The sequence below is a fragment of the Babylonia areolata genome, chromosome 18 (assembly GCF_041734735.1).
Source record: "Babylonia areolata isolate BAREFJ2019XMU chromosome 18, ASM4173473v1, whole genome shotgun sequence".
NCBI lineage: Eukaryota > Metazoa > Mollusca > Gastropoda > Neogastropoda > Buccinidae > Babylonia > Babylonia areolata.
The window spans coordinates 40,209,510-40,233,695 of record NC_134893.1 but is presented as its reverse complement, the minus strand read 5'-3'; the positions used below and the strand labels follow the sequence as shown (position 1 = coordinate 40,233,695).

General features: G+C 41.2%; 1 protein-coding gene across 1 annotated transcript in view; it reads right to left on the bottom strand.

Annotated features, from left to right (window-relative positions):
- Positions 1–24,186, bottom strand: part of LOC143292774 (mitogen-activated protein kinase kinase kinase 2-like) — a 70,707-nt gene that overhangs the window by 19,427 nt on the left and 27,094 nt on the right. The window contains exons 5-11 of the mRNA XM_076603338.1: positions 16,152–16,257; positions 12,875–13,066; positions 10,272–10,382; positions 5,841–5,902; positions 5,358–5,446; positions 4,200–4,271; positions 1,358–1,543 (exon numbers count right to left, since the gene is read on the bottom strand). Of these exons, the coding sequence (XP_076459453.1) occupies positions 1,358–1,543; positions 4,200–4,271; positions 5,358–5,446; positions 5,841–5,902; positions 10,272–10,382; positions 12,875–13,066; positions 16,152–16,257 (818 nt within the window). The remainder of the gene's footprint in view (positions 1–1,357; positions 1,544–4,199; positions 4,272–5,357; positions 5,447–5,840; positions 5,903–10,271; positions 10,383–12,874; positions 13,067–16,151; positions 16,258–24,186) is intronic.

Sequence of the window (24,186 nt, the reverse complement as noted above, 5' to 3'; positions counted from 1 at the left end):
AAGCTGGTCTTTTCCTTTCAATTCACTTTACAAAAATACATAGTCTATATGGGTTGGCACCCCCACAAACATCAGAAATATAAACACAGAATCTACATCTGAACTGACTATTACCCCTCACATACTCTGAACAATTTTACCTCACTGGAAAAAAGAAGGAAACAGCTCATTTCAAAGGGAAATAGCAAGACTATGAAAAAAGATGAAATTTGGAAACATTTGTTACAAGAAAAAAAGAAAAGAGAAGAAAGTGAAAAAAAAACAATAAATGAAAGGAAGCTGGTTGCGCTGAACAGAGGCAGAACAGGTCACTGTTTCACAACTCTCCAAACAAGATACACAGCTCATGAAAAAGTGCACAGGTACTGGCAAACGCTGAATAAGTTCTGGCAGGGAAAAAAAACAACAAACCCACAGGCGTCCTACCTGATCCCGATGCTGCCAGAGGAAGCCAGACAAAAACACAGGAAATAGGTCACACAATAGTCAGTGAAAATAAAGTAATTAATTTATTTCTTATTTTGAATTTCTGATGAAGTTCTTGAATGCTACTATGGATTTGTTCAGGTGATTTTAGCTTCCCAGTTAAAATATCCTACTTAATGTGATAATACAATAAATAAAGTATGCTACATATATATATGGATTATCAAACTCAAGCGCAAATGTGTCCCACCAATTAGAACATGCAGAAATCAACACAGAAAGTAGAAATATCAATGAATACATAAATACAAATATGTACAAACACACACACATTTTCCATTTGCTGTGACATGAAGAAACGAACACACAAGTAAAGTTACACGAACACGAACATGTATCCACATACACACACATACATGCTCCATTCACACCACCACCTACTAGTAAGGCTGCATATACCTGTGACACTATCACTCTGGACTACTTACTTATCCAACAGCACGCTACAAAAGCAGACCAGAACTCACCCCCTCCAACAACACAACCTTCACTTTCATATTTGACACAAACCTAACATGGGCTCTCAAGGCCTGATCAGGATGTTGGGTTATACTAAGGTGAGGCATCTGTTCCTTTTCATTATTTCTTTTTTCTTCCCCCAAGATGATGTGTTACAGTGCATACAGGGCAAAGAGTGTGCTGTCCTCTGGCAAAATTCTGTAGAAGAAATCCAGCCTGATAGGTACACAAATCAATATATGAATGCACTCAAGGCCTGACTAAGCACGCTGGGTCATGCTTCTGGTCAGACATCTGCCTAGCTAATGTGGTGTAGCATACATGGATTTGTCCAAACACAGTGATGCCTCCTTGAGAAACTGAGACTGAAACTGTCCAACACTTCGACACCTTGAAACAAACTGAAACTTACATTTGGAGAAGAGGGCGATGGTGCGGTAGGCTCCCCCAGGAGAGTCCATGTCCGGCTCCGTGGGCAGACCGCTGCTGCTGCTGCTGCATGTGCTGAGCGTGCCCTCGCTGCCTCTCGACATAAGTGCCCGCACACTGGTGTACTCCTCTGGCCGGCGGTATGTCGACCGTGGGAACGTTTTGTTTCCTGCAAAAGTTCAGGGAGAATGGTTTGTTTCCTGCAAAAGTTCAGGGAGAATGGTTTGTTTCCTGCAAAAGGAGGAATGGTTTGTTTCCTGCAAAAGTTCAGGAGGAATGGTTTGTTTCAGGGGGAATGGTTTGATTCCTGCAAAAGTTCAGTGGGAATGGTTTGTTTCCTGCAAAAGTTCAGGGAGAATGGTTTGTTTCCTGCAAAAGTTCAGGGAGAATGGTTTGTTTCCTACAAAAGTTCAGGGAGAATGTTTTGTTTCAGGGAGAATGGTTTGATTCCTGCAAAAGTACAGGGGGAATGGTTTGTTTCCTGCAAAAGTTCAGGGAGAATGGTTTGATTCCTGCAAAAGTTCAGCGGGAATGGTTTGTTTCCTGAACTTTTGCAGGAATGGTTTGTTTCCTGCAAAAGTTCTGGCAGAATGGTTTGTTTCCTGCAAAAGTTCAGGGGGAATGGTTTGTTTCCTGCAAAAGTTCTGGGGGAATGGTTTGATTCCTGCAAAAGTTCAGGGGGAATGGTTTGTTTCCTGCAAAAGTTCTGGGGGAATGGTTTGATTCCTGCAAAAGTTCAGGGGGAATGGTTTGTTTCCTGCAAAAGTTCAGGGAGAATGGTTTGATTCCTGCAAAAGTTCAGGGAGAATGGTTTGATTCCTGCAAAAGTTCAGGGGGAATGGTTTGTTTCCTGCAAAAGTTCAGGGAGAATGGTTTGATTCCTGCAAAAGTTCAGGAGGAATGGTTTGATTCCTGCAAAAGTTCAGGGAGAATGGTTTGTTTCCTGCAAAAGTTCAGGGGGAATGGCTTGATTCCTGCAAAAGTTCTGGGGGAATGGTCTGTTTCTGGGAGAATGGTTTGATTCCTGCAGAAGTTCAGGGAGAATGGTTTGTTTAGAATGGTTTGTTTCCTGCAAAAGTTCAGGGAGAATGGTTTGTTTCCTGCAAAAGTTCAGGGAGAATGGTTTGTTTCCTGCAAAAGTTTAGGGAGAATGGTTTGATTCCTGCAAAAGTTCAAATGGTTTGATTCCTGCAAAAGTTATGGGAGAATGGTTTGTTTCAGGGAGAATGGTTTGTTTCCTGCAAAAGTTCAGGGAGTATGGTTTGATTGCTGCAAAAGTTCTGGGAAAAGGGTTTGTTTCAGGCAGAATGGTTTGTTTCCTGCAAAAGTTCAGGGAGAATGGCTTGTTTCAGGGAGAATGGTTTGATTCCTGCGAAAGTTCAGGGGGAATGGTTTGTTTCAGGGAGAATGGTTTGATTCCTGCAAAAGTTCAGGGGGAATGGTTTGTTTCCTGCAAAAGTTCAGGGAGAATGGTTTGTTTTAGGGAGAATGGTTTGTTTCCTGGAAAAGTTCTGGAGCAATGTTTTTTGTTTCCGAGAAAAGTTCAGTGGGAAAGGTCGGTTTCCGAGAAAAGTTTAGGGAAATTTTTTTTGTTTCCTAGAAAAGCTGAAAGGGCAATGTTTTGTTTCCTGGAAGAGTTCAGTGTCCTAGGTGTGTCCTATCTATGAGTGAAGTGGCAAGTGAGTGGTAATGTATCCGCCTAGGAAGCGAGAGAATATGGTGGTGGAGTGGCTGCCAACTGGTAATGTGTCCGCCTGAGAAGTGAGAGAATCCAAGGGCAAGGGATCAAATCCCAAACTCACCAGAATCTTTTAACATCCACTAGACCTTTAGTGGTGGTTTGGATGGCTAGCCCTTCAGAAGAAACAGTAAACTAAGGTCCCAAGTGCAGTATGCACTTAGAACACGTAAAAGAACCCACAACAACGAAAGGGTTCCTGGCACAATTCTGCAGAAAAAATCCACTGTGATAGTAAAACAAATACAACTGTAGACAGAAAAAAAAAGAATACAGGCCGTAATACACTGTGATGATGAAAAGAAAAAGTGGAGATGTGATGGAGCAGGGGTGAGGAGGAGGGGCAGGGGTGGGGGGAACTGATGATGTGAGTTAACAATTCTATCAGCGTGGATGGGGTGGGGGAAACTGATGATGTGAGTTAACAATTCTATCAGCGTGGTTGGGGTGGGGGGAACTGATGATGTGAGTTAACAATTCTATCAGCGTGGTTGGGGTGGGGGAAACTGATGATGTGAGTTAACAATTCTATCAGCGTGGTTGGGGTGGGGGAAACTGATGATGTGAGTTAACAATTCTATCAGCGTGGTTGGGGTGGGGGGAACTGATGATGTGAGTTAACAATTCTATCAGCGTGGTTGGGGTGGGGGAAACTGATGATGTGAGTTAACAATTCTATCAGCGTGGTTGGGGTGGGGGAAACTGATGATGTGAGTTAACAATTCTATCAGCGTGGTTGGGGTGGGGGAAACTGATGATGTGAGTTAACAATTCTATCAGCGTGGTTGGGGTGGGGGTAACCGATGATGTGAGTTAACAATTCTATCAGCATGTGTCATAGAAACAATACACCCACCTATGATACAAAGACAAGCATCTTCCTCTTTCAGCCAATGTGACAATAATGCTGGTTGTAAAACCACACATTTCTTCCTTACCCTCATTCAAAAGTCAATTCAAAACACAAGAAACCTCTTCCTCACCAAAAGTTGTTGCAATCAACCCTTGTACCTCAAAAGTCACCGACAGTTTACACCCACACCATGATCACACATATTCAACTGTTCAAAGCCAGGTCTATACTCACCTGCTCCATCAATGGCAGGTGGATGGGGGGTTGACTCAAACCCTCTGGGGAATGTCCCAAAGTGCTTTCTGGCTGTAAAACACAGGCCACACAACAGCACACAATCAGACTTCATGATCTACATTCAAAACGATAGAAGGAAACGATATGTCACATCTGAATTAGTACTCTACTCTCTTGGAGCTGAATGCAAGAAGACTCTTAAGACATTATTGGTAGCAGAATCAACAATCCAACACTATCACACACATGCACATGTGCACACACTTGTATCAAACTGCCAAGAAAGTAGTAGCAGTAGAAGCAGCAGTATAAGAAGTAGCGGTAATGATAACAATAAATCAACGAGTAATACGCTCCTCCTCCTTAGAACAAGGGCCCAGATCACTAACATGAAGGGGAAAAAGGTTAGAGAAGTTTAACACAGGGCACCATGATCAAAAACTAATATGCAAGATACAAAGGATGAGCGCAATAAGAACACAATGACATATAATAGCACCAATGTTAAAAAACACAGGAAACTGTTCTGGCCTTGTTCATTCACTCATCCTTTTACACTACTCCATATGACATATCACATTCAATACATGCACCACACTCCCAAAGCAATAAAACGAGGTTAAAAAAAAAGAAAAAAAAAAGAATATGTTAGAAACATGAAAAACAAAGAAATAAGGAAAGAGGAAAGGAAAGAGAAACAAAAAGAAAACGAAGAAAACAAAATCAAAGTGAGACAGAAAGAAGGCAGTGAAGAAAGTAGATGGTGACCTCTTTCCCTCATCCCTGTGAAGCCAGTGTGCAAACAAGAAAGGGACTGTGAGGTATCACACACAGACAACACAGAAGAGCAAAAGTACAGCAAAACATCCATACTATTCTTTTCATGACAGTGTGTGTGCCTGTGTGATCATATGTGACATGTGGCTTTATTATTGTGTGTCCTGGTTTGGTTTAGTTTACATACATGTTCATTGTCAATAGACAAAACTGCCTTTGTACATTTCCTCAGAATGATTTTATTTGTATCAGTGTGGTCCAGATGATTTCTTATGATGCTCAAACAAAAACAGTAACCAAAAGATGGAAATAAAGTAGATAATAAAACTTTTTTTTGAACAAAGGAAAAAAAATAGAAGTAAAAGGCAGTGAACTCACCATCAGCATCCCTGCCAAAGTCCTCTTTGGCACTGTCAGACAGAACACTTCTTCGGGAATCTCTTCTCCTGGACGGGTATGTGTCACCACTGCCACAATGATTTCTTTTAAAATTAAGTACATTCATGATTCAGAATCATGTATTCGCACATATAACATACACCATATTATCAATCAGAATGAATCAGAAAGCACACCAGAAAATTTAACGCACTGTACTAAGCATTACAGTTTAAAAACACAACAGAAGGATTGGATTCTTTTTAAATGCATCATCACCAACAGACATATATTCAGCTTAACACAGAGAAGACAGAAACACTAGCAAAACATTCAATATACAGCACACATGCATTATTATGACCACCTACATATACAAGTACCAGTATATGCATACACTCCCTTCCTCTCTTAACTCTTCACATGCACTCACAGATTCACACACACACACACACACACACACAAACACACACGCCCACTTACTGTCCACTGTCCACGGTGGAGATGCTGTCTGACATTGAACCACTTCGGTATGAATAGATATCCTGTCAAACACACACACACACACATTAATATTATTACTGCCATAGAAATATGAACATTACTGTTTCACTTAGTTACCAGTCTAGTATTTGTGTGTTGTTTGTATGCTGTCAAACTATACAGCATCAATTTCAACATTTTTCGTACAGCACAGTGTGTTGGCTCATATGCTGTCAAATTATACAGCATCAATTTCGACATCTTCTTACTGCTTTAAGGCCTCACAAAATTAAACATAAAAATACAAAACATCCTCCCTCTTCCTTTCCACCTTGCCATTCAGTGCAAAAAGCACTAACTGAAAACTGAAATGACTTGAAAATAAACTTGGTCACCATTCGGACAATGAAAACATTTGAACTGCACTAATTCACCAAACATCATGTTCTTTTAAAAGTACAATGACAATGAAACAACTGGACATTCTTCTGTTATCAAAGACAAGAGACAAAAGACATAGAGATTTAATTTCGCCTATGATAAAAAAAACAACAACAACAACACAGGAAATGTTTGGAAGGAGAATCAGCCAAGGCCAAGTAGCATGGATCCTATTGGTATATGAAGTTAAACTGAAGGGTGAAACTCACTGGGTCAATCATCTGAGGAAAAAAAAACAACACAATTTTTAGGTCATCTGGCTAACTGCCTAACAACAGTCATAAAATCACGAGTTCCTTCACTATTAACATTCTGAACATTTATCATATTAGTTCCAGCTGAATGAATCTTACCTTTTAACTCTGTCTCGCTATTTTACTTAATTTTCATGTTAATGTTATACACAAAACAAGGACATGCTCTCAAGGCCCAATCAGCTCACTGGTTTCATGTGAAAATCAAGTATCTGCTGATACTTTTTCTTCTTTTTTTTCAAACTTTTTTTTCCCCACAGCAGACATGGTGTAGCTTATATGGATCTGTCTGCACACCCACACACCTCCTTGAAACTGAAACTGAATGAAAATATAACAAGGTAATATCATCACATGGGTTTTAGGACCACGCTTGTTCATTTTTTAGAACATACCTCTTGAATAGTCTTAGGATTCAAACAAGATTCCCACTCCAGCTGACAAAAAATATGTAGTTTGGATCATAAACTCTCCCTGGCAAAATGATATGAATATAGATTGTTGTCAATTTTCAAATTTGAGGGGGGGGGGGGGAAGAAAGAATGAAAAAAGAAAAGAAAAAATCAGGGAGCATGGGGAGTCCCTGGAAAAGTGGGGAGGGGGAGGTGATGGCGGCAGACTGTAGCTGAAAGTCAGAATCTTTTACTTTACACCTAACTGTGTGTACCAGGATGCATGTCCCCAATGTAAAAGGCTACAGGAACAGCTGTAGTTTTTGTTGTCACTGTCAATAACATTCTGATAATGACTGGATGGGTCAATGACCTGCTAAAGGGTCAAAAGGTATGTCCACTCCCCCCCCCCACCCCAAAAATCCTCCTCCCTGCCCCTCCCCCAACCCCTGCCCCCCAATCCCCCCCCCCCACACCCCCCCCCCACACACAGCCCAATTCATGCTTCAATCAGTGATACCTGGACCACCGGATGGGCAATGCACTGTTTCACTAATGCTTTTTTTGTGTTGTTTTCATCTTTTCTTTTTATGTTGTTTTGTTCTGCTGCCACCGTTTTACAAGACCCTGTGATGAGGACCAATCATGTCAGTTGACACAAGCACTGAGGAGGTAGGCTAACAACTTAACACCACCGTGGACACAACACACCGCTCTCCCTCCTCACATCACCCCCATCCTGGCCCTCTCACCCCCAACCACCCGCCCACCTGCAAAATGTCCCTCTTCCTGTGCTTTAACCAAATGTCAGTGAGGTGTGAGCACTATCAAAACATCCTGCTTTTCTACCACAGCAAGCGTGCTGGTGATCACAAACACCGGGGCTTTCAAATGCCGACAGGTTGTGCAGGCCCAACAATCCCTCCCAAGGAACTGGATTTCATTCTGTGTGAAGCCCAGCCAAGCATAAAGGCCTAAAACAGCTATTAACGCTTGAATAAAGCCATACAATACCAAAAAACTTCACAGGATGGAAAGTATTGACTGTAAAGGTGCAGTGAAATGTACCATGACTTAAAAATAAAAAAAATGAAGATGATGATGAAACCTTAAACTGTATTCATCAGTTTACAACAGACAACACACAAACAAAAACAAAAGCAACACTAGTGACACTTTCCGACCCCAGAACCTGACAGGCCACACAATGCACAATAATCATGAACAATAAGAAGATAAGAATTACATTTTGCTAAGCGCCTTGCAACCGCAAGTCCTAAACAGAGAAGGGATTTGTTTATTTTGGCTGAGTGTTTGTTTAGATGAAGAGAGATGTAGGTCTTTAAACATGTCACTGTATTTCATGTTAAGTTTCTAAACAAGTAAATACAATGATGAAAAGAACATGCCAAGAATATTTATATAAATATATATGCCTTGAATAAACACCAGGAGAAAATCGCTTCACTATCAGCTCCCTACAGTACATGATTCATGCTTTGAAAATTTTTCTTTACTTTGTTTTTGTTGTTTTCTTGTTTTGTTTTTGTTTTCAATATACTCCCCTCCCCTCTGCCTTGTAACTCATGTATGCGGCTCATGCACTATTTCAAGTGAAAATTCCCCCGTGTCTGTAGGCAAGCATGCTTTAGTTTGTTTTGGTCGGTTTGTTTTGTTGTTGTTTTTTTATGTTTTGGTTGGGAGTTTTTTCCAGGGTAGCTGACAAGAGATAGCAAGCCTGTCTTGTTCAAGACATAGTTGCTATTGCTTGCTCTGAGGGATCAACATGGGTTTTAGCTGAGAGTTATTAAATTCTTGTATTCCCCTCTTTAATACATGATCAAACCATTTTTTAAGCAAGGAATAAAAAACAATAAAAGAAGCAAACATATTACCTCCTTTCATATTTTGCTCTTTGCTTTCACACACTGATCTAACCATGTGAGAAGTCTAAGTCTCTAAGATGACACCTGACAACTTGTGACAACCTGTTCAACACACTTTGCCAGAGCTTGTTTTTGTTTCCTGTATCCCAAAGAAAATCCTTTACGTGTCAAAGGTTTTCAGAGTGGCTGCATTGAAAGAGACGAGTGAATGAATGAATCGTTACTTCCAATTTACTGGGTATATCACAGAGAGAGAGAGAGAGAGGGAGAGGGTGAGAGTGAGAGAGTTCTTATCTCACCCTTTCAAAGCTCTTACAATTTCAGCCTTTTAACAGCTGGGGATGGACAAATGCATTCCTTTTTTTTCTTTCTTTTCTTTTTTTTTCACATTTTCTTTCCCATTTCCTTTCTTCTCGTCTTATCTAAGTGTACAGGATTAAATCCCAAATGCACAAAAAAATTCTCCCCCTCCACCAAACCTGAGTGGTGGCTTGGATGCTAGTTACTCTGACAAGACGATAAACTGAGGTTCCGTGTGTAGCATGGCACTTGGAACCCATGGCAACAATATAATTGTACCTGGCAAAATTTCATACTAAAATCAACACACTCATTTGTGTGTGTTGTGTGTGTGTGAGAGAGAGAGAGAGAGAGAGAGAGAGAGAGACTGAGACCAAGACAGAGACAGAGACAGAGACTGGAGCCTGACTGAATAATACAGGAAATTAATGATGAGAACCTAAAGGAAGCTCCCAGTTGGCTATACCCAGGCAAGCAATCTGTTGTGCAAATGACTGCATTTATAAGGCATGTACTTAGAGCTTGGTCTTTGACTGAGGACAGGCACTATATACAAGTATCCATAACAATCACTTAATCAATCAGTCACTGAAATTAAAGACTAAACTCATGATATTTTACAGAACATTTACTCTCACAAAACTAACACATCAGAAGAGACTGGAATCGGAAGGGGAAAAAAAGAAAAAGAAACTAATGGGACAGTGAAAGAGGTGGAATATTATCAAACCAATGTGCCTCCAGCTGGCATGTTCTTCTGAAGGGAAAAAAAGTTGACTGAGGGGGAGGGGGACTCATATCCATTTTTGATGTCAGAGAACAAGACAACAAAATTTGTATTAATGGGAAAGCAAAACCTGATAAGATTAGAAGGAAAGCAGAAAGAAAGAAAGAAAATGAGGCAAGAAAAAAAAATGGAAGAAAGCTTTAAAAATTTTTTTTTTTTTTTTAAATGAAACCAGTCTTCACTGTAATAAGAAGTGACAAAAAAGCAAGCTGTGCACAACAAAAACACATCACAACAAAACCATGCATGCAAGCACATAAATGTGTACACACCCACACACTTTTAACTCAAGCAAACACATAACACCCACACACAGTTTAACTCTAGCAAACACATTTATAACAAAACAAGACAGGTCACACAACACTGACCAGATCATTTTCTGGAATGAAAACCCCTCCACCCTCCACATAAGAGCTGGTGCGAACGTAATCCTTTGCCGGCAGAGATCTTGGGGGTGGAGCGGGAGAGTCACGGTGATCCTGTTCAGTCACACAAGTCTTTCAGCAACACACCAACCAGTAATGCAATGACAAACAATGGTTTCAGGACGCAACGGAACAACTCAAACAGAATGGCGTAAAGGCTTGACAAAAGCTGCTTGGAACTAAGGACTCAAACAGAAAGGTGCAAAGGCTTGAAAGGCTGCCTGCAACTAACAACTCAAACAGAAAGATTTAAAGGCTTGACACAAGCTGCCTGCAACTAACAACTCAAACAGAAAGATCTGAAGGCTTGACACAAGCTGGCTGCAACTAACTCAAACAGAAAGATTTAAAGACTTGACACAAGATGGCTGCAACTAACAACTCAAACAGAAAGGCATGAAGACTTGACACAAGCTGCTCTGTGAAACATGGCTTTGGTGTGATCTACCTTTTCTTGCAAGCCTCAGGTAAATTTGTCTGAAATGTGTGCTTATTGTGTTTATTAATCTGCATATTTTTGTTGTTGTTGTGCTATCGTTTCCTAATGCTTGCAGCCAAACTTCTTGAACTGCTCTGGCAAGTTGCTTTTATGTTTATGATCCTTCTGTCAAAGAATAAAAACAAATACAGCATAATCCATTTAGCTTTAAAATTCAAATGAAAAGTTCAAAATGCATTTCGCTGCATCAAGTGATATTTGAAGTGTCCATTTTTACTTAAATGAATCAGCTATAAAACATTTATGGGTGAAGGTGTTAAATGTGTCAGCAAATTAAAAAAAAAAACAACTATACATATATCTACTTTGATTTCTTATGGGATTTCTAAAAAGAAAGAAAAAAGAGGCATAATATGATTTTGGAAGCTTTGAGTGTCCCTTAAGGGTGTGTACCTGAATCACAACTATCCAGATAATAAAAAAAATGCCAGTTGTTGTCTTGGAACTGGAGTACAGAGAATGTGAAGCCCATCTCCAGTCCTTTATCCCATTGCATAGATACAAATAATATACAAATAATACGCAAAAGCCTCATTACCATATTCATAATCAAAATCGAAACATGCTTTCATTACCTGTTCAGGAAACTGCCCGTTAACAGAAAAATACTATCATGAGATTAAAAACTAGCAACAGGCTTTTTCACATGTTCTAAATACACCTATTGTCTATGCTCTCTGTGCTTAAACACCTAAATGCCTCATCATACTATTTATTAGCATTCTGCCTATCACATGCTTTCCTTCTAGTGTCACTGTGAAGAACAGGTTTTGAATTTTAGTGGAGAATTACACTCTACTTTCCTTATTTTCACATATGCAATTCTACTTCCATTATTTAACACATACAATGAGCCAAACAGACCTCTGCTTATAAACTGATGTAAAATTTATTCTTTCTAGTGATTCTGGATATATACATATTCATTGATACAGCCATGCAAACACCCCAGAACACACACACACACACATTAATCCTTCGGGATTTTATGACATATAAATGAAGTCAAGTCAAGTCAAGTCAAGTCAAGTCACACACACACACACACACACACACACACACACACACCACGCACACGCACACACACACACAGATTCATTCATGTGGTGACAGATGCTCATCATCAAAAAACATAATCATCCCAACCAGAGCAGCTGCATAATCCCTATACAGTATGTCATACCCATCCACACTAAAACAAACTTGACTCACTCCTACAACGCTTGTTCTGCATGTTTGTGCTTTCACACACACACACACACACACACACACATATATATATATATATATGCATTATAACATGGGCAAGGGAGTGCAAAATGTTATGTATATTTGTGCAAAATGTATATGTTCCTGTGTACTGACAGTGTGTAAGTCAGTCATAGAATGAAAGAGCAAAAGATACAGACAGGCAACACAGCATACACATTTGCATGCACAATCATATATGCTCTTTTGCATATAAATGCATACATACATACATACATATATATATAAGCCAATATTCACATGTGAAAATAATGTGTAATGAACACAAATCTGAACAATCCCAAGACAAAACAATACTTCCCAACCAGCTGCCATGGAGAAGTGGTTTGCACTGCGGACTTAATACTGGGAGAACATGATTTCGAGCCCCATCAGAGGTTGGTTTTTTCAGCACTCAGCCTGCTTCCTACCCAGAGTTGAGTCTTCACTATGGACTCAAATAGGAAGACGGGGACTACACAGTGGAGGGTCAAACATTTCATGGATGTGTCTTTTGGGTGTTGGTGCTCATATTTCCTACCACTGCAGGTGTCTATATCTCTCAGCATGGTTGACACAAGGATATATTTAAGAGTGCAGCCTTGTCAAATAGTCCCAAACATAAATGGACACCCATAGTAGCATCTACACCATCCTCATCCTCATCAAAATAGAGAAAATAAAATGTTCTGAAATCTGGGGCACAAAAAAAAAAGAAGAAAAAAAAAAGAGGGTCTTCCCAAGCCCAGCCAGTACCTGCATTCCGACAGACAGAAATGGCACTGACGGGCACACTGACCTGAGTAGTGGGATGCACCGGGTAGTGGCTGCTGCTGGTGGCAGCAGGGTGAGCGGGGTGTGTGGGGTGCGTGGGGTGGGGGGACTCGGTGGAGGAGGTTAGGTGGAGGCGCAGGCTGGAGGTGTGTTCGTTCTGGTCCACAAGCTGTACAGCGCTGTCTAGGTCCGCCTGTGACTTGAGGGCGATGAAGATCTGAAAGATGTCAACAACGTCATTAACTTTCATACTACAACCAAAGTCTGCCTGTGACTTGAGGTTGATGAAGATCTGAAAGACCTGGTGTCAACAACGTTATTAACTTTCAAACCACAACCAACCAGTCTGCCTGTGACTTGAGGGCGATGAAGATCTGGAAGGTGTCAACAACGTCATTAACTTTCATACTACAACCAAAGTCTGCCTGTGACTTGAGGGTGATGAAGATCTGAAAGGTGTGAAGAATGCTATAGTTTACTTTCATACCACAGACAACCCAGGTCATTATTTTCATACCACAGCCAATCCAATTCCGAGACTGCCTGTGACTTCATGGTTGAAGATCTGAAAGGTGAGGGCAACGTCACTTACTTTCATACCACAGCCAATCCAGGTTGTTTATTTTCATATCACAGGCATTCCAGGTCTGCCTGTGACTTAGGGCGATGAAGATCTGAAAGGTGTGCGCAATGTCATAATCTATTTTCATACCAAAGTCAATTATTAAACAACAAACACACACACAAAAATATCAAAACTAGCAACAAACGGATGAACTTTTCTGTGCTTCAATGGTTTTTCAGATGGAATGATGAACCAAGGCCAAGTGGAGCTAGCATTTCACTCATGTAAAATAACCCATGGCAACAAAAGAGCGGTCCCTGGCAAAATGCTGTAGAAAAACCCCTTTTGAATATCAATTGAGAAACTAACAAGAAAACACGCACTTTTTATATTTTTTAATGTGATGTATAAAATAATGAATTGGATAACTGTACTTTTTTCTGGCTTTCTGCATTCAAGGGGTGCAACTCCAATGTTCCCTCCCATGTACATAAGGGCTGTACATGTATAACCCATTTTTACACTACTGTTAAGGCATGGGGTTTATCCCACATGGAAGGCTGTCAAGCTGTCGTGCAAGTTTGGTTTGTATGGTAAAGCCCACGCCCAAGGTTCTTGGGGTGCCATCTGGCTTCCCAATGCAGTAGGCGGTGTAGCCCCCTCCAACTTCCTCCAGCTGGGTTTCACAGGCAAACCTGGTTTCACTCAGGGCTGCTATGTCCCCCTGGTAGCAATAAAGCATTCCAGCAACGAGCGAGCACACTGTGCGCCTTTCTGGTCTGTCGTCTCTGTCCAAAAGGGTGTGAACATTCCAGGTGCCCAGAGTCAGGGTATGACTCCTGGTTCTTTTATTCTGTTGTTTTCGACTGCTGGTGTTGAATGTCCAAGATGGTGCCGGTTTCCTACTACAGTACTAGGTACTAGGTGAGGCAGGCTTTGTTCAGGGACCCTTTTATCTCCCCTTCCCCATGTGGGGAGAGCAGTGCTGTCTCTAAAAAAAAGGGCTGCTCTGATGCTGTGGGAGGATATGGGCACCGCATCTGCCCCAGTCTACAGCGGACGACCATCACCCCACAGCCGCCTGCATGCAGAGTCGTGACTAGGAACTGCCAGCAGCATCCTCTGTCATCAAGTGCATGCTGCACATGGGACCTCGGTTTATCGTCTCATCCGAATGACTTGCGTCCAGACCACCACTCAAAGTCTAGTGGAGGGGGAGAAAATATCAGCGGCTGAGCCGTGATTCGAACCAGTGCACTCAGATTCTCTCGCTTCCTAGGCAGACGCATTACCACAAAGCCATCACTCCACACACACACACACACACACAAACACAATGTATATATATATATATATATATATATATATATATATATATGCATATGCATAGAAAACAGACAACTTGGGATGCAGAATGAAGAAAACACTCTCATAGCATAGCAAGCACAGTGTCCTAAGATAATAATACTGCTTCACACACTTCTTATTCTAGTGAGCATTTTTCAGGTGGGAACATAATTCACTGTTGACTAATGCGCAATAACCACTGTGGCAGATCCACTGCTGTTTCTTGCCATAGAAAAACCAAATCCTCTGAATAAACAGACCTTGCTTTTTCAATAATAAACTCAATATATCAACATTTGCCCGTATTAGTTTTGAGAAGGGGAATGGTGGGGATTCAAGCAAACTAATTACAGATGAATGGCCCTTATTTCAAAAAGAGTACAGCCACCAGAGGTCTTTCAATGTGGGCCATTTGTAATCTTGCAAAACTTGGTCAAGGACTCTTCAGGGATGAATAGTGTTCTTACATGTCAAAGTGATGGGTTCTTCTTTCAAAACACTACCTCCTCTCACACCCACTTTCCTTCTTTCTTTCTTTTTTTGATGCATTTATCTTTTACAAGAAAATGTAAACAAAACTCTGAAAATTAATAAGGCTGCCATCTTTCCATGCAGGCATGCATTCAAAAACATGGGTAAAGCAAGAGAGGAGGAGGGAGAGAAGAACTAGAAGGGAGACAGGGGAGGAAAGGAAGGGAAAGGAGGAAGCGCTGGAAACTAAAAATGGTGGCGTCTTCATCTACAGTTCTGTTGAATTTAAATAAAAACCATACCCTCAGAAAGGCAGAAAGAGAAAGAAACCAACAAAGAGCGGAGGAGAGACAGACAGGAAGGCAGACAAACTAAAAGAAAAACAGACAGATGGAAAAGTTGAGCAAGAGAGTTGGAATGTCAAGAGACAGAGACACAGTGAGATGGAAAGACAGACCAAAAGAGAGATGGAAAGTAAAGAGACAGAGACACAGAGAAATGGAAAGGCAAAACAAGAGAGAGATGGAAAGTCAAGACACAGAGAAAGAGACAGATAGCAATAGAGATGTAAAGCCAAGAGACAGAGAAACAGAGAGATGGAAAGGCAGGGCAAGAGAGATGGAAAGTCAAGAGACAGAAACAGAGATGGAAAGGCAGAGCAAGAGAGATGGAAAGTCAACAGACAGAGAAACAGATGGAAAGGCAAAACAAGAGAGAGATGGAAAGTCATGAGACAGACAGAGACACAGAGATGGAAAGGCGGAGCAAGAGAGAGGTGAACAGACAAGAGACAGACTGAGAAGGGGGAAGCTGAGTACTTCACACCACAAACATGCATTTCACTATTCCATCATAATACACAAAGCCCACGAACTATAAAGCCCCAGGTAAATAAATGACCATCAGCCCCCCCACTCACCAATCCATTGGACTGGGTGTAGAAAATGTTCAGTGGGATCTGGTACATCTCCTTCAACCTGCTGGTCAGCTGTTCCAGCGACACCGGACGTGCCACGCTGGTCACTCTGCAACACACACACACACAACATCATCCTTCTCTTCTCCAATGCTTGATGCCAGAGGGATGGGGAAAAGGAAAAGCATCTAACATATCAACATATCATAATAACAAGAAGAAGAATATTTATAATAATACAAATTCTGTGATAATTATGATACAGTTATAATCATACAGTATCTGCCAATCTGTCAATACCCTATTCTAGCTTTATCATATTATCATACTTTGTTCCAAACACACCCCTGAGGAGTCACATCCAGGTTTCTCCGGGGTTAGTCTAGCGGAAGTGGTGGCAGAACAGATATACATGTTCACAACCTGGCACCAAAGGTAGACATACAAGCTGCCTGGACAGCTCAGGGTGTCAGCATGGATGCAGAAGATGCAATGACTATCCAGAAACAACCCATGGAGAAGGAAAACTCGTAGAACACCCATGACGGACCCATCACACCCCTGAAGGGAGCATCCTTACCCAGACCCCTTTGGCAGAAAATCCTCCCAGTGTCTTTGGCAGAGAGCCAGTCTACTAATGCGCAAACTGCCAAGAACTTGGGAGGTAAATGCTGCTAGTGACAGATGGGGCATCAGCAAGGGTACATCAGTTGCTGCTGGCCACACTTGGGCAGATGGGGCTCATTAGCCTTGGACAGCAATCCTTCTAAGAGAAGGAGACTCCAAAATCCAACCATGAGTTTCAGTTTCAGTTTCAGTAGCTCAAGGAGGCATCACTGCGTTCGGACAAATCCATATACGCTACATCACATCTGCCAAGCAGATGCCTGATCAGCAGCGTAACCCAACCATGAGCTGCTCAGAAGGTGGAACATGTTGGCTGAAGACAGCGGGCAGACCTCCTCCTCAGTGTCACAAGCATAGGAGAAAACTGGACATGTACGCATACTACCCACAAATTTCTCCAGTTGGAGATAATAAAGTTATTCTTATCTTATCTTCACTGAAGAGAAGAAGTTCCCAACACATTCTGAAATTTGGCTCAAGCGCTGTGCAGATCATGAAAGCAGCACTGCATGTAAGACACATGCACAGTAAAGTGCCCTATCAAACTGCTGTTATCACCTATTTAGTGAACTCTGCTGCTTACAGACCAAATGACCATACAGGGTCATACAAAGGCTGAAAACTATATATACTGATCCCACAGAAACCAGGAAAAAAAACTATCTGGAAAAGAAAATTAGGGACAAGCAGTCACATTCATGCACATAAACCCAGGACAAACCTGTAATGACCAACCATTCCATCACTTTTTTGCCAGAGGGTTAAACAACAACCCCAATCCTGCCTTTCCCCTATTAATTTGGTAAAGGAGTTCACTCATTTAGGAATCAACTTCAGGATTTTTATATTTACAATTAAATGCGCACCACTGAAAAGAATAAATTCATAAAATATATTTGAGTCATTTCTATCATTCAGTGTGATTCGAACTTTGTGTGTGTGTGTGTGTGTGAGAGAGAGAGAGAGAGAGAAAGAGAGAGAGAAAGAGAGAGAGAATATAGTGTATGTATACAGATACATATACATATATGCATGTGACAATGTGAGAATAGTGTGTTTACTCTATATCATACTGCTTTTTTCTCCTTCTCACATGCACAAAGATACTGCAGACGGATCTTGATTATGTTCCGGAGAAAATTCCACTACTACAGGTCCACACACACACACACAGAGTTCTCACCCAACCTCCCCTGCCCCCGCCAAAAAAAACAACCTTAGTGTTATAGTCTCCCTCTCTCTTTTCAAGTCTCTCTCAACCATGCCTTTAGCATTTACATTTTTAAACATGCCCACACTACAGAAATTACACAAGCATATCAGAAAAGGAGCAGAACTTTAGAGTGAAGGAGACACATAATTTATTCCAGAGTTGTGTGCCTCAAGTTCTTCGCGGGGACCCCCTGGATGAGGGCCCTTATCTTGTTGATCACTGTGCACACAACTTATACAAACAAAACATCAGTACAGAACATCCTCTGTCATACTCTCTATAGAAATTTCAAAAAATCAGAACATCAAACCAGCATTCTCTTCCTCTTTACCTGTTTCCAGGAAAAAAACTGAAACCACTTCTTAGAAATGGAGACGATCAAATGTGTAATCTATTTTCCTGAGTTTCAGTCTTTTCGCCACTATTGTTTAATCAGTGCAGTTAGATCCACCAGTTGATGGAGATTAGTCAATTTCAATTATTATTCACTAGTCATTCACTAACTCCAATAGGATATCTGGTAATTTTGTTACCGTTTGCCACCCCACCTACCCTTCCCCTAATTCATAGCTTTTAAAATGTCATCACGCAAACTCAAGCTCGATCAACTCCAACAACAACCAAACAAAACACAAAACAAAAAGGCAAAAATCAAATAAACTACCCTAAAGCAAGATGTTAAGCTCCACCCACCTTTGACTGTATCCCTTATGTATAGTTCTAGAGCTAGAATATAAATCGGGAAAGCAGATGGAAATGTATTTATAAATCTGTAACCATCTGGCAAAAATATTAGTTTACTTATCATTAAGTTTGTGTTTATTGTAACAATAACCAGATAATTCACACTGGCTGATTTTTGCAGTTTACTTATCTAGTTTGTTGTTTAGGCACAAATGAAATGGCATTATAAAATTTATATACAATAACTCGGTATGTGTATGCAGAAGGCATTCTTAAATATTCAGTATTATTCACGATTGGGACTGATGTGAACCACCTGATACAGTTTGGCCCATGGCTCAGGCTTTCTGACTCAGCTGCCAGAGATAAGGGCTGTGGCTTCTGGTTTGATTTAAACTGGAGCTATGTTAGGGCATCATGAGATATGACCATAGTGTACACATATTTTTACGTGTGTATTCTTCCTGCTGCTCTTACTTTCCACCTTGTATCACAGCAGCTACTGGAACTGTCATCTCCCTGGTATGTTATTGACATTACAAATGAAATGGAAAATAAACACAAGCAAAAGACAGGCAAGAGACAAAACAGAAAACATGGATCAGTAAACATTTGTGCCCTCTCCTGGAAACACTGATAATACAAAATTATATATCATATTTATATCTGTGTGTGTGTGTGTGTGTGTGTGTGTGCGTGTGTGTGCGCGCACACGCGTGCTTGTGCATTTGTGTGTGTGCGTGCGTGTATGTGTGCGTGTGTGCATGTGCGTGTGTGTGCGTGCGTGTGCATGTGCATGCATGTGTGCGTGTGTTGCTGCATGTGTGCGTGCATGTGTGGGTGCGTGGGTGTGTGTTGCTGTTATTGCAGCCAAATATTATAATGCCTCTAGTTTGCTGAGTTATTCCTCTGCTTCAATGTGACTGTGACTTTATTTTGGTGTGAAAATGCAGGCACTAACTTGCACCAAGCTGCAACGTACATGTAGTAAACCTTTCAATACCTGTCTTCACTTCAAAATCTCCCCTCTACCTGGAGGCCGCAATGGAAAGGAAATAAAAATTCTCTAACATAATCAAATGAAGTCACAGAGATGAAAGTAACAATACATGCACTTCCAGCCTTTCATCTCTCCCAATTCTCTCCTTTGCACCATTGTCAATTCTACTGTCTGGGCTACAACTATGTCAGCACAAGTGTGCAAGCCTATGGTGATGACGATGATGATGTGTTAACAGGACAACACTGTCAACAGCCTTCTTCAAGTCAGACGTGCATCAACACACGGTCACCAGATGGTCAGGATTCAAATTTGTGCATTTGAAACGCCTATTCCACAATGAACTAGGAACAAGTACAGAGGAAAGCACAAGCATTAAGAATTATCGCATTCTGTTGATCCAGTGTTTGCAGAATTCGTCACGTTCTCTAGACACCAAAACTGTTTAAACAGTCAACAGTATGGTCTTTTCTTCTTCGTTTTTGTTGTTGGATTTTTTGTTTGTTTTTTTTGTATAGCTGCTATTTCAAACACTACAGGTACGAGATATGATGGGGAACAAGCTTCAAGGAAAAAAACTACAGGGACAAACATACTGCTGACTGTTTGCTGATTACATCAAGTCCTCAGATATCAACACTGTTGAACTGTCACTGACAGGCCCAGAGTGGGCTAGACTCACGACACAGTTCAACAGTCTTTTCTTTCATGCTTGGTTGCCTTCCAAACTTCCCACTAAAAACAAACCACTTGCTGCCATAACTGAATCCTCCATTGTGTGCAAGCTCAAGATTGGTTGATTTAATTACTAAAATGACAGGCGTACCCGCAGGCTATGAGAAAAACGCTGATGAAAGGGAAAACAGGTTTATAATATATGATGCAAAGCAGTGAATTAGAATATCAATACACAGAAGGGAAATAAAAATAAGAGGTGGAAAAGGTGTGTTTTAATGAAACAAAAAGAAAAATCAATTTCAGTTTTAAAATGTATAAACTATATATATACAAAAAATTTTAAGTTGCAAAATGAATTTTAGCACCACAATAAAAAGAAAAAGAAAAAAAGGAAATGTTCAAGACACTGAACAGCAAATACAAAACTAATACCAATATCACTATAAAAATGTGGACATCACATTTCTAAACTGCTATTCTGTGTGGACTCCATTATTTCATATGCTTCACTGCAGCTAAGGTCCAAGCAACATTCTCTTCAACCACACAAAAACTGCAAAAAGAAATGGAGCACAACATCAAAAACAACTTCCTGCCATTCATGCCAATCAGCCCATGAACATTCCATGTCAACAGATCATGTCTTCAGTCTTCCCCTTCCAAACTGTTGAATGAAATCCAGCACACACACACACACACACACACACACACACACACAAAATCCAACTTATAAGGACAAGGACATGGGTACCAAGCATTCAAAGCCCAAACAGCTCTGTCAACTGGCCTTTCTGATGGCCAAACACCTTGAGGACAGTATATGTGTTCAGTTCTCCTGGTGTGTGTTGTGCCAAGAGTGGGACATGGAGATAGACCTATGGGTATGAGTACTATCACTGAACTATTCAATACTATTACAATCATTGAATTATTCAACAGGAGGGGTTTAGGGGAGGGGTGGTAAGAGACTGGGAAAGTTCTCCTAAACAGCAAAGTAATCATGACCGAGTGAGAAGATATGCTCCTTCTAAAGCCATCATTTATTCAACTGTTTTCCTTCTTTTTATTTTCTCCTTTCCAAACAACATCAAAATGTTATTTTAAAAGAGAAAAAGCAAAATTTACAAAAACATGAAAATGCATTAGAAGGTAAAAAAAAGACAATAACTTCACGAATCACTGAAAGCACGAGGTCATTTGCAATTCCTTATTTCATGATAAATGAGATTATTTATATATTCAAGCCATATCACACAAGTATACAGATACACATTCACTCTCTCTCTCTCTCTCTCTCTCTCACACACACACAATTCCACATTTAATGATTAATAAGATTGTTTATATATTCAAACCATCATATTTTTTTCACACGTATACAAACATTCACACACACACACACACACACACACACACACACACACACACACACACACAGGTACCACATTTTCTTCTATTATCTATCCTATCCCTTCATCCCTCTCAAACAGAGAAAGAGAGAAGAACAAGAGAACCAGCGAATGGGAACAAGAGAGAAGGAACGAGAGAACAAGGGAGAGAGAGGAATGAAAGAACAAGTGAGAGGGAAAGAAAGAGACAGATAGAGGGAGGGAGGGGGGAACGACAGAACGAATGCGAGAGAAAGAAAGATACCTTGACAGACAGACAGAGGTGGAAGAACAAGAACACAAGTAAGAGGGGAAAAAGGAGACAGACAACAGACAGAGGAAATGAAAGAATGAGTGAGAGGGAAAGAGACAGACAAAGAGAGGGGGACGAGGGAACAAGAGAACGAGTGAGAGGAAAAGAAAGACACAGGCAGACAGACTGATCGAGAGAACAAGTGAGTCTGTGGGGAAAGACAGAGAGAGTGAGAGGGAAACAGAGAGAGAGACAAACAAACAGACAGACAGACAGACAAAGGGAGTGATCAAGCAAGCTAGCTTCAACGGTACTTTTCAGTCGAACAAACCACCTCAGCTCACATTACCCCCCAATTGGTACACAGGGGTCCTATATCATGCACTTGTCAGCACAGAACCCCTGGCCATGACGTCAACCCCCCTACATAACAAACACCATCACGTCAGGCCATGTACGTCAACAGCCCTCATCACATGACAGTGTCACAACACACAGACAGGATCAGCTTTCCTTCAAAGCACTGCAAACCCCCCCCCACCCCTACCCTGAGTCACTCGGGGGAAACCCTACTAAATACTGCGTATTTCATACATTAACCATAATAATGATTATGCTGTCTGTTCTTACCAATTACCACCAGACTGGTTATTGGTAGAGGTCCTTTAACTCTCTCCATACGAACGGCGAAAGAGACGACGTTAACAGCGTTTCACTCCAATTACCACCATCAAAATATTGCAAGTGGAAGGCTCTTATACTGAAGACGTGAATGTTGACAAAGAATACCACAATTCTGACGAGGGAAGCTAAAGGTTGGGTCATTCAGACACCCACTGGACATCCGAGGGGTCTGTGTAGAGGAGAAGAGAGGACTGGCCGTACTGAGTGAGTTAAACTGCCGTTTCCACACAATGACGCTATAAGTATAAGATGAGAACACTCATGTATTCCAACTACTTTCCAACTACTGCAGTAGTCTGCACTAACAAATAAATGTCCACTTTCTGATACCGCTACAGGTACACAATACAAACATACTGTTTTCGATATTGGTGGTAATGTACAGTAATTTGACACAGGGAGAGAGAGAGAGAGAGAGAGAGAGAGAGAGAGGAGTGAGTGTGTGTGTGTGTGTGTGTGTGTGTGTGTGTGTGTCTGTAAGTGTGAGAGAGACAGGCAGGCAGACAGACAGACAGAGAGAGTGTGTTGCTGATATTCTTTGTCATTATTCTTTTCCCCCCCTCTTTTCACAGTTTTCATTTTACACACACTACCACACATATATCGCACACACAGACACACAAAACACATACTGTGCTGTAGTGTTTGATAATCTAAAGCTCAGCCACACACACACATACTGTGATACACATACACACACACATGTACACCCCCCCCCCTCCTACCCCCCTCAATCCCCTCCTCAGTCCAAGGTAATACATCCTCCACACTGAATCTTGGGTTTGTGCTTGTGCCCCAGATCTGAGCAGCCAGGTGATGTATGTATACATATAACGTCCAACAAACCAAGCGTGCAGCTGTCACAGCAAAGCTCTGTGACAGGTGTGAAACCTGACTGATACCTCCCCGACCACCACCACCACCACCTCTCCTCTTCACTCCTCTCCTTCCTCCTCCTCTGTCTCATCCCAAGACATGATATTGTACACTGGATTGACTTTATTTTTGTGGGCCTTCTTAAGCGTTTGGAATATGCATATTTGTGCATAAGGGGAGTGGGAAGAACAGGGGAGGATGGGAGGGTGGGGGAAAAGGAAGTTGGGGAGGGTCAATGGTATGAACATACCTGTGCACATGTGTTAATAAACATTTCAAAGGGTGCAATCTCAAAGGGGAAAAAATCTTTTAAAGGAAAAAAGAAAGCAGAAAAAAAGCTCAGTTGAATCCAGAGAAACATTAAACTTTTTACTGTGTCATGTTACTGTCTAAAGGAATTTTAGTTTCAATTCTTTAAATCATCTCAAACCCAGAGAATGTTTCTTCCAGATAGTAACAACCCTTCCAATGCTCTTGCTGCACCCTGCCAACTTTGACCCCAAACTTGACTTTTACAGCTTTCCCTTCTATTCCCCTCCACTCAACCCTCACCCCTCTCCCTCACCTCACCTGCCCTCCCTGCAACCCCATTCAGCCCATGACCTGTACACACACACACACACACACACACAGGA